General features: G+C 37.7%; 1 protein-coding gene across 1 annotated transcript; it reads right to left on the bottom strand.

The window, feature by feature from the left end:
- Positions 1–8,549: 8,549 nt before the first annotated feature.
- Positions 8,550–11,403, bottom strand: LOC149199881 (protein kinase STUNTED-like). Its single transcript, XM_089400754.1, has 7 exons — positions 10,737–11,403; positions 10,360–10,608; positions 10,028–10,188; positions 9,799–9,875; positions 9,560–9,707; positions 9,308–9,457; positions 8,550–9,101 (listed from the first exon to the last, which is right to left on the bottom strand). Exons 1-7 carry the CDS (start codon positions 10,957–10,959, stop codon positions 8,829–8,831), a joined length of 1,281 nt encoding a protein of 426 aa, XP_089256880.1. The 5' UTR covers positions 10,960–11,403; the 3' UTR covers positions 8,550–8,828.
- Positions 11,404–11,958: the final 555 nt, after the last annotated feature.

Below are 11,958 nucleotides of genomic sequence, written 5' to 3'. Positions count from 1 at the left end.
TTTGAGAGTGCGTCTTTTGGAACGTGAATTTGATTACATCGAATATCAACATATTCCAAGGTCTTTTAATACATTAGCAAATGCAATTGCTTCTCGAATGTTAGACAGACATTTGCGATAATCATACATGTAAATTTAAAAACATTAACATTTAATCACACATGTTTAACAAGATAAGCCGGTAATAATGATATATATATAGATAGGAGTGTGCCAAAAATACATCGTCTTCGATCATAGGTTGCAAAACACCTTATGATCGGCAAAAATGATAAGTACACAAAACGAAAATGTCACATGTGTCTACAAAAGTGACCATCCAATCACTGGTGGTGCTCCCTATACGACACCACTGCACGGGCTACCCTACATAAGAACCTCCTAAAAGGTCCTGGGACTGCGACTACATAGTGCTGAAGTCTGATAGGAATATCATCTATAGTAGTCTCTGGTATATCCGCCGTCATACGCTCTAGATCCTGCTCCAACTCAGTTAAGGTCTCTGCAGCCGCATCCTGTGGGACCAGTGCCGGTGCAACTGGTTCTCTCCTCTCGAAAGGCCGGAGATTGGCTGGACGCCGTGGACCCACATCTGCATTTTGAAAATTTTTACTGTCAGTTTTGAGATGATATATAAAAAAAAAATAAAAAATAAAAAAAAGATAATTTAAAAACTTGTGAAAAATGAAGTACCTCTGTCGTCCCATTGTTCTCCTTGTGGAAGAACCATGTCCGGATCACCGCGAAAATCTACTCCGGCATAAGGAAAATCCTGGATCACAAAGACCTGGTCCTCCAACCAGTGAAAGTAACCCACAGGAAATCGGACAACTCCCGCTCCCTCATCAAGATGTCGGGCCATCACCGCAACCCATCGCATCAACTTTGGCTCCTGAGGTGGCCCAACCGCAACAGTGAGATGCTGAGGGATCAACATTGGAACTCTCTCTAGGGCAAAACTCACAACTAAAGGCCCATACCCAAAGGTCTTTAATTGCCCGTTCTTTGCCCTAGTCAGTTGGCCCTTCATATTGGCCAACACAGCGTCGCACCAATTGAAAATGGTGCCTTGGAAGCAATCAATCGCCATCCGCATTTGGGACCTGGTGGAAATGTGCAAAGCGGCCGCGCCACAGAGTCTGATAACTGTAAAGGCAATTACCATAAGTTCAGGACATGATATGTATTTGATTTCTATCCCCTTCTCCTAGTTTTGATTATTGCACCACTCTGGCCGAAGACTAGCAAGGGATTGGCCTAGTCCCGAACAGAGACAGTTGCTCGCCCCTATTAGGCAAACCAGTGAGAAAATATATGTCTGAGGGCTCTATCTCGAGCTGGTGCCCTCCGATGTAAAAGCATTGTTCCTGGACGTTCCACCTTTCAACCAGCCACTCCAAGAATGGCACCTGGGCCATCATGCCAGGTATGGCTCAGTATTTGTAGAGACCGCATGCCTTCAAAGCATCAATGGAAGGTTGATGATCTATTGCGTCCAATTTGACATCTTCGTGTTCTCTTTCGCGCCAATCAAGCATGGTGGGCAATCTACACACCAGAAAAAACCCATTAGAATTCATTAAATCAAAAATTAATGGTTTGGTTTTGAGATTTGGGGTTTTAAATTTGCTTTGCGCGGAGTACGCACCCCGCATTCAGAAACAGAGCGTCGGTACGCAGCTGTTCTAAAGGTAGGCTGCATACTCCTGCCATTTTTCGATACACGAAAATGTCGGGGTACGCAGGTCACCCATGGGGCACCTGCGTACCCCGAAAAGCGGATCTTGAAACCCCAAAGCCCCCAAAAAATCAAACTAGGGCTTAAAATGAAATTCTAAATGGATGAAAACAAAGAGGAGGATGTTGTGAAATACCTCAAAGAGACGGCGCTCGATTCTGACGGTCGGATTCTCCACAAAGTCCACGGGAAGTTTCTTGCCAAAAGCCCTTTTCTCTCCCTCAACAGTAAAATGGTAAAAATGACATGGTAAAAGGTCTTTTTACAGCTTTTTTGGATAAATGAATGCTAAGTTTGTTTATTTTTCACCATGGAAGGATATTTTTCAATGTATTTTTGCCTATCTTAAATAGGTATGAGTAATGTGTTGTTTTTGTGCAGGACAAAAGGACTTTCAGGGAAAATTGTCATTTTTTACGAACCAAAACATCAGAGTCATCTTTTAAGCCCTTTTCTGACTCCTAAAACATGAAAAGATTGCCGAGCGTTTCTTTTACACGTTAAAACGGAATTAAAAGACGGTCCCCTTATAGCGCTTTTCTGACCGTAAAAACAGGAAAAGATTGTCGGGTTTTTGTCATTTCAAACTCGATATTGGAAATAAAACGACATGTCCTTGATCGCTTTTTACTTTTCAGGTCAAAGACACTAATCATGAAAGTACTCCTTGGTCGCAAGATCAAGCGGTTCTCTCAAGTATTATTTTATACTTTTTCGGGCTTGGGAGACACAAATTTACGAAAAAGTTCAACCTTGGAGTCTTCTTTAGTTTTTTCAGACTCTCTAAAATTGAAAAATGCCGAGTTTCTCCTATACTGGACTCGTTAAAATTTCACAGTAAAGGACCTGTTCGATTACAAACAGGAACGGACCACTCCTTCTTAGGGTTCGAATCTAAACTAAGTTGGACTCATCCGAAGGATGAGCTTATAATCAAGCATATGTTATCCTCCTCAAGCTTGTAAAAAATAAAGAGGTACTTGCCAGAAATGGTGGGGGAAAAGAGAGAAGAATGAGCCTATTTGTTATCCTTTGTCACAGAAAAAACCTTATTACCACTCTTGAACACGACACTTTTCATTTACCTGGGTTGGGAAATCCTTTGTCTTAAAGTTGATTAAACCACTTTGAAAGTCTTCAACCGTTTCTGGGTATTAACTTTAGGTCAATCGTCGCCAAGCCATCTGTCGTGTCGTTATGTGTTCAAGAGGTCTCTGCAAATAAACCATTCATATGCAAAATACTTGTCATCCATTTTGACCATCCCTGAGTCAGTCCTTACAGCAACATTTCTTCAACTTGAACTATGATTTCGTGTTGTGGGATTGCCTGCAACGGGTCGCTTTCTATCGACATCAACACATTATCTAGAGAGATAACTTAGAAATCGTCAGTACCTTGAAGTCTGCATGCATCAATGGCAGGTTTCTCGCCTTTGACGACAGTTTACATCATTGACTTTCGATCGAAGGATTCCGTGACATGTTCGACATCAACACATTCATTCACATCTCATGGATTGTACTGGGTACTTTGAGAACCATTGACATCACTGGTGGTCTCTCTCACACTTGTTAACGGTTTACATCATTGACTGGTAATCAAGTGGTTTCTACCATGTTCGACATCAACTCATTTATTCGCATGGATAGAATCGTACCAATTCGGGAAGTAGAAATGAAGACCCTAGATCTAGTTTCCACCATCCAGGCTGCGAGGAGTTTTGTATTCATTATATAGTAGACTACAGGGAAAATTTTAAGAACCCCCCCCAAATTTATAAATATAATAATTGGGCGAATCTCCATGGTATATAGGAAAAATGGAAGGCGATTTTATCAATAATATAATATGTATATATAATTTTCTGGCGAATCTCTCACCAGGCATGGCGAATATTTTACTCAATTATAAAATCTTGTAAGAACTTGGCAAGTCTTTCACTAAATAATAAAACTTTGTAAAGTCCTACTGAATTTTAGCATTGTGAACTCTTAGAGAATTTTTTGAAGAAGTATAAAACCATATATGATAAGAGCCACATGGTGGCAATATCACTATCTTTTTTCACATTTCCACGACATGGAACTTGTCTATAAAATTATAAAAAAACCAACCAAGAACAGGAACAACTCAAATGCTTTGTGAGAGCTAGTCTAGAAAAAAGCAACAAATAACATGTCGGCAGAATTGTTCATCGGTGAGCCGCTATTTCGTGGGCAATCTGTAAAGGAGCAGTTGGATATCATATTTCCAAATCCGGGAAAGCCTTTCCCATCCCTCACAAGATTTGTTAAAAATGTTGGGTGTCTAGAAGGTGTGGATTTGCTGAAACAAATGTTACAAGTGGATGGAAACAAAAGAATAACAGCTAATGAAGCTTTGCAACATCCATACTTTCAGTCCTACAGGACTATAAACAACTGCCATAAAGATTAAAAATGGAAATCAGCTACAAATCTCTTGATGACAACACTATCAAGATAGAGGCCGATGCTCTCTTAAAGACAGAGCTGCTGGAAATGGAAGCAGGTGCTATGAAGCTGACACTAGTAAAAGATGGGACAACACAGCTTCCCATAGTGCATCCCACTCTGGGACAATCAGTTTTTTGATGTTTTGCAGATTGGGTTACAGTCTTGCAACTTGTTTTGGATTTGTCACCAACCTGATGTTTTGCTTCTAATTTATTTTCATCTGGTGATAAACAAAGTATTCTTTACAGACATATTAACTTGGCTGAAAAGTCCAGGACAATATGAACAGGACAGCTTCCAGGTTTTTTTGAAGATTTCTCCTATCAATTTACTGCCGGAGGGTTTTCTGTGATTTCTTGCACTTCTAAAATTTAATCAAATTTCTACTTGAAATAAAAGTTCAGAAGAGACTATATCACTAATGTTAAACACACATAATTGAGAAGCCGATATGAAGCATTGTTTTTTTGGGTGTGTTACAACTTTGGTGACCATGCAGCTCAGTCATTGCATGTTTAGTTTGTAACTCCACCTTGAAAGAGTGAAATGTGTGGTGTAGGATAAGAAGCTCTCTGTTAAGGCGCAATTGTTTTTCCCCAAAATTCTAATATCTAGATTCTATCTTGTTCATGTCTGTGTCAGGTGATGTTTCTTTTCATGTGCATGTGTTTAGTTAGATATAAAATACTCAAGTTCTCACCAGCCTGGGCTACAGTGGCCATTCTGATGATCTATTTCATACTCATTGCATTTTTCTAATAAAATGACATTATATTCATTTAAATTATGTGATTGAAATAGGGATACAAGAGCTTATTTGTATTTGAAGGTCTATAAGGCAGAGTATAAGCTCACACCAATCCTTGTTATTCTCTGCAAGAGAAAATCAGTTTCTATTTCACTCCTCAATAACACTGACTAAATCTCAGTTTGAAAATCAGTTAAATTAAGAAGAGTAAATCCCAGTTTGAAAATCAGTTAAATTTAGATGAAATTACTCATTCAAAATCATTTGGATGAGGAAATTGTCAAATAATTGTAAGTTGTCGTCTTAGAGAACATGAAGGGAGCACATTCGTCATATTCTACCAACTGCAACATACCTACCTTCAATGCACTCTCTGTAAGGACCATAACGGGAGCAAATGTGGACCCATGTACAAATTTTTACTGCCTCAGGGTTTGTTTCGTCCTGTGACTACTAGGTTCGTTAGTCCTTCACATAACTCTCCAACAAAATGAATCCAAGAGTGGAATATAGACTCTTTACACGCAATTTATTTTCTAGAAAGTCTATACAGAGAAATGAAAGTTGCAAGTATAAGAATTATGCTTCAAAAATGAATTTTCTTGTGTAGTGAGCTATACCAAGGGTATGCTTTTGCAAAGTTTTATAACAGAAAAATTTGTCAAGAGGAATTTATTAAGGAAATCTCTTGTTAGAAATGAAATCCAGTTGAGTTGAGATAAAGTCCATAGTTACAAAGAAGTATTGTTGTGGAAAGCAATTCCACTATGACATTCCTGTACATTTTAATACAATATAAAAGGAAATTGATGCGATTTCCAAGCTACTTGAATCCATTGAACACAGAGAGAATCAGTTGAGAACTGATGAATGAACATGGAAATCGATGTAATTCCTAAGCTACTTGAATCCATTTTGAACACAGAGAGAATCAATTGAGAACTGATGAATGAACATGAGCTGAAGCAAAAGGACACTATCATTAAGCTAGTCGACCCTGAAATTGAAGAAAATGATCATGTCAAACAAATCTACTAGCAGTGTACTAATAACGGTAAAATCGACTTGCAAGAAGAAAGTAACTTAAATACCACATTTGTTGGAAAATGAAATCAATCAAAAAATGTTCTAACCAGAGATGAAGTTGATTCAAATGAAAGAAGTTCAAATCAGGGTGAGGTGAACCCAATAAATGAGATGTCGATAATCCCAGGAAAAATCAACTAGCAACAATGAAGGAAATCGATTGAAAATAATTAGTTAATTCCATTGTTAAGATTTCAACTTGGATATCATTTGTTGCCCAGGTACATTCTCTTGGAGAAATCGACCTGCATGTTAGGATGTAAATAAGTTCCAATTAAACAGAACATTTTTATTTGAGGGGAATTTAGGTCCAAAAGAGCAGAGTTCTTGGCAGAGGAACAATATAACTGCAAACACCCATTCAATATCTATGACTGTAGATTGAAGTTCTGCAACCTTGGAAGCACTATTGAGTACTTAACCAGAGCTGTAGAATCATTGGTACTTTATTAGATTTGATATGCAATACAATGCTTGATTCGCCTTGATTCCCATTTATTCTGTTTAATTTCTGCATAATGATTCCTACTGATACCGTTCCAACTGCTTGAAACAATAAAATTTTCAAAAGGTCTCTTTCACTCTCACTTCAATTAGAACAGTACCCCTTTCTCTACTACATTCATGCACATATGCTTACATTTCCAATTCTGCAGATTGGTTTTCATGAAATTAACCAATACTTGTTTTGCATCTAACGAATTCACATAACTAAACAAAGCACTGAAAATATCACCAAAACTGAGTGGCCTCTCTAGTATTACAAGAAGATTTATTCAAAAGAAACAATAAGTTATTTTAAACTACCCTAGAACAAGTCCATGTGGATGCTTATTTATGACATGCCACAATGCTGTCCATCAAAATATTTTCCTAAAAACTGTCTCTATATTGGGTTTCAATGGTAGGAGTTTTAGAGTTTTCCCTGATGATGACTTGATTTTAAAATAACTTACTTACTTGGGACCATTCACCCTTGATTTCAGAGGTGGCCGTGGTAGAGGAGGCAGGCACTCATCTAACAGTTGAAAGCCCTTTACAAAGGGGAATGGTACCAGCATAGAGAAGAAACACAGACGGTTTGAAGAGGATGATGGATCTGCCAAAGATGAACGATCAAATAAGGTCCAAAAGCTGGAAAATGATGGTGAATTACAGGCATCTGAGACTTCCAAAGCTACTGAGGATAATTGAGCACCTCAGATGATTCAACAGACCATGCCATATGCTTTATTTTTTTTATTGATAGTAGCTTTATTTTCTTGAACAAATTTTGGGTTTCATATTGTATTTCTTGCCTTTTCTTTTTTCCCTACAAAAGGTGTAGGGATTAAAAATTTTGAAGTTAGAGATGTAGGATAGTTTTAATGTTTTGGATTTGAAGGCTGAATTTTTTAAGGTGTAATGTTATAGAACAACTTTGCAATTACCTGAACTCGAGAAGCAGCGTTTCATGGCAATAAAAAATTGCCAAAATATAAATACTATATAATTATAAGTTGAGCTCATATATTTGCAAAATCTGTTAGATTCTTACAATTATTATTCTTTTAGTGATGAGATTAGTATGTTGTTAAGTCAGCAGAATGGTACCTGTCTCTTCATGTTATTATGTAGCAAAATGGTACCATGGAAGGAATATGACCCACGAACATATAGTGGTGGAATTTTACACAACCTAAACCATTCTTATTGAATTTTGTGGATATTGTCATGATTATGGCTTGGTAATTAAATAAAAAGGAATTAGGTTCAGTCCTTTACAATAAGTGATGAATATGCACATTAGTATGGTGACAAGGTCTTTAGTTATTGCTATTGTTAACCATAAATCCTTCCATCGATGGAAACATTTCTATGGATGAAAAGTGAAAATGCAGTGTGGTGTGTGCTGTGATATCCTTGAAGATGAATAAATGCATTCTACTGTGTAGCTTTTAACTTTTGATTCTCATTAATACCATAGTATTCACCGGTACACCTTTGCATTGTCTTCTGTGATATTCAACCTGAATCTTGAAAACCCTGCATCTGTTCATTCCTGATATTATGCAATTAAAATTGCTAGTGTTATAAATGAAATTTGAAAATTAGACATGGCTACTCTGTTTTAATAGTTGGTGAATGCTAACCATTAACTATTTGAACCCTTGGTCCTTTTGTTAGACCAAAAACGCATCAGGCATGGCCCTTATGGCACATCAAAGAAGGATCTCAAGCTTCAGCACATTTGATCCATTTGATCAATCAACCTGGCATCCATGAGAACTGGTTAGTAGTGGGTAGTTCTTTCTACGGTTCTCTCCACCACTTCTGAATTGAAAATATAGTAGCATTACCAAAAAGTTACTCTTCTTGGTACTTGTCTACCCAGAGAAGTGTAATGAACACCGTAGATCCATTTTCACTATTTACATGAGATTGACAGTAAAAAGTAGAAATGTGGACACGACACTGAAAAAATCAGCATGCGAACAAAAGATGCCAACTAGTCAAACATTGCTCAGATCTACAGCCAAGATAATGGAGTACTGACATCTTGATCTTCCTTTCCGCCCATGAGCTTGCTTCTAACTTCAAGGAATGCTTTAACGAAGTCAATGTTATTGTTCAATCCCCTAGTTTTCATACAATCCTTAGCTATTCTTTGAGGTCTAGCATAATACGTCACATTCCTGGACATATAAGAATATGAAACCACTGTGGCCATGGGAAACTTATAAAGCAACCATAAACAAATGTATTGCTGGCAACAAAACTCACTTCTTTTAATCTTGAATTAAAAGCTTGATGAATTGCTACATCGGCGCAGTCCGTAATCTTCCAAAGAATTGTTTGTTGGCAAAATGCCCACACTATGATCTGTGCTACTAAGTGATACCGTATCATCATCCACCCCAAGCATGGCAAGGGTGAGATGGGTTTGTATATCATGCCCCCCCTGATTTTCTACAATGTCATCCTCATCTGAAGTATCCATATCCTTGATCATTGTATTCTGGCACCACGCCCAGTCAGTCCTCTCATCTTCTCCTTGTAGTAGTTTTAAAATCTGCCATTAATCATATCTTGGTATTAAAGAGTAAGCAGAGATGAAAAGATGTGGTTAACATAGAGTGTTTTATAGCTAAAAGAAAATGTAAGAGAAATTGCACCCTAAAGTAATTTTTGCAGGTAAAGAATACCCTCAAAAAACACACGAGGTAGTAAAAACAAGCCCCTGAAGCATATAGAAATGAATAGAGGAAGATAAATTACTCGGCTCATGCAAGGACGGTAATGAGATGTTTCCCTTAGACAAAGCGTAGCAGCAAGCATCATTCTATGCATTTCATTTGTATCATAAACATTTTGCAAACATTTGTCAGCAAGACTTTCCATATTCCCATCCTGTAAGAGTGCTCTTGCCTGGTTTCAACATTTAAAGAAGGTTAAACATGAGCCCCTAATAAGGATAATCAATATAAATAAACATGAAGAAGAGAGTCAACTGTAAAAACCAGGACTTACCCACATAATCAGGCTTTCTTGACCCTTGGGACTTGCTGTATCAATTGGCTTCCTTCCAGTTATTAGCTCAAGAAGGACCACACCAAATGCATACACATCCGTATTCTCATTAACCTTTCCATAAACAAAGTATTCTGGAGCAAGATACCTATCAAACTACAATCACAATTAGTGAATTTACAAATTGGATAGCTTTAATTTGAAAATGGCCAATCGAAACTGGGAAGATTCTTACATACCCAAATGTTCCTAAAACATCGCTGCAAGTGATATATGAAGATGTTGGTGCCCACCTTGCTAGCCCAAAATCTGACAACTATTATAATAACACGCACATTAATTCTGTTGAAATTTTTCATTAGTGCAGAATTCCAAGTTTCAGTTTACAAGTCTAGATCACTAAGATCTCTTCAAATACTGAATTGTGCAATTTAGTCTTGATTCTTCTTGCAGTAAAAATATTTATACCTGTGGTTCAAACTCTTCAGAAAGCAAGATATTGGAAGACTTTACATCTCCATGAATGACAGATTGAGAAAAGCCATTATGCAAGTAATCTAATGCTTCAGCAACTCCTACAGCCACTTTTAATCGCACTTTCCAAGGAAGTATTGGCTTTTCCTCTCCTCCTGAAAAATATATACATAGTCAATAGCTAGGACTATAATCAAATCTCAGAAAAGAGAAAATGAAAGACCCTGCCATACAATACATAACACTATGATGCTTAAAACGTACTACTGCTTGATATTTCTACACGATTTCATGATTCTTAAAATGCAATACTATTGAGTATATACCATGGAGATTCTCTTCAAGGTTTCCTCTGGATACAAAATTATACACCAGAAGGCGGTTAAGGCCTTCTGCACAGTAACCGATAAGTGTAATGACATGGTTGTGCTTCAATAGAGTAAGAATCTCAACTTCAGAAAGAAGCTCTTGCTCTGTTTTGGATGATGAATTCAAGATTTTCACTGCCACCGATTGTCCATCAGGAAGAAATCCTCTGTACACCTTACTGCAGCCTCCTCTTCCTATAAAATTCCCTGCAAGAATAAGGATGTTACATAATTGAATTGAGTTCACAAGGTTAATATACATTTCAAGGGAAATTTCCCATTCAAAACAGAAGCACAGAAATGAAAAACTCCATTAGGAAAACTACAAATGAAACCTGTTGAAAAACCAGAAATAGCAGATTGCAACTCCTGATATGTAAAATGCCTGCAGGTTTTACTTTGACAAAGGAACTCTAATCTCCTTGCCAAACAATTTTCTTCTCGATCAGAATCATTCTGCTGACTGCAAGGAAGCCCTTCTTCTTTAGAGCATGCTTCAATTGGTGCTACCTCATTTGAAGACCGAGCTTCATGTTCATAGTTGCAAACCTTCTGCATAATCTGTCCTTTCAAATGAAGCTCTCCAGTTGCCTGTGTAAGCCTATTTGGCAACTGTAGTGCCCATTCAACTACAGATGTTTGTTTTGATGTAGACTGTGGAGTAGGAAGCTTGGTCAGTGAATCGGCTCCACGTAAGAGGGGCCATCCAGGTACTGATTCTCCTTTCTCTGTAATCAGTCCCGAAGTCGCCCTTTTGGGAACCTTTTGGTTAAGAACTACCCACTACTAACCAGTTCTCATGGATGCCATAACAAAAGGGAGAAGCATGCCAAGGAAAATGGCATGAGTAAAGAAGAAATTGAAAAGGAGATTTATGAGTTGAAGGAGAGATTCAACATAGTCAAAATGAGGCTTGAAAGAGAATACCAAAGGTAGAGATGGGACCTAAGGAAGAAGGCCAAATTACTTGTCAGAAAAAAGATTTTAAGAGGAAGACCCCTAAAGCTAGAAAGCTAGGGAGGAAGATGAAGCACCTGTTGAGCCTAAAGTTGAATTAGTTCACTATTTTGAACCAGAGCAGGGAATAGTCCTTGATGATGAGGAAGATGTTGAAGAGAGACTATCAGAGTCTCATGGACTGCATAAAGAGTTCAAATCAACATATGGATTTGTTGATAGAAGATATGGTGGAAAAAGCATCATAACAATAGAGGGAGCTACACAAAGAGGATGTCGATGAGACAATAAATGAAAGTCTCATGGGAGGTTAGCTAGAAGTGCTTGTAACATATATACCATATGGGGCTAAAGAGCTTGGTGATTATGATACTGATGCTATGTGTATAGATGCAGATGATAAGGATTTTCAAGAGGGACAATCATTCATAGTTGTCATAAGAATAAAAGAAAGAGAAGGAGTACCTTCCTAAAGCATGGAAGGAAGACAAAATTTGATGTTGGAGGCATCAGAAGAGGCCAGGTAACCTTTTATTTTTAAAATTGGTGAATTTTATGTGAATGCATGCTTTGCATGTGAGGAGAATGGACAACTGGTCC

This window comes from Pinus tabuliformis, chromosome 2_1, assembly GCF_031772625.1.
Source record: "Pinus tabuliformis cultivar Carrire ecotype Pingquan chromosome 2_1, CPIR1, whole genome shotgun sequence".
Taxonomy (NCBI): Eukaryota; Viridiplantae; Streptophyta; class Pinopsida; order Pinales; family Pinaceae; genus Pinus; species Pinus tabuliformis.
The sequence above is the reverse complement of the archived record's forward strand: the minus strand, read 5'-3'. Positions and strand labels throughout refer to the sequence as shown.

What these genes read in the sequence shown, in the direction of transcription:
- LOC149199881 (XM_089400754.1), bottom strand. Translation starts at nt 10,959, where the DNA reads ATGCAGAAGGTTTGCAACTATGAACATGAAGCTCGGTCTTCAAATGAG. An exon ending in GATGTTTTAGGAACATTTGG is followed by an intron (nt 9,708 to 9,798) that starts GTATGTAAGAAT and finishes GTAGTTTGATAG; the next exon opens with GTATCTTGCTCCAGAATACT. An exon ending in ACCGTCCTTGCATGAGCCGA is followed by an intron (nt 9,102 to 9,307) that starts GTAATTTATCTT and finishes GATTAATGGCAG; the next exon opens with ATTTTAAAACTACTACAAGG.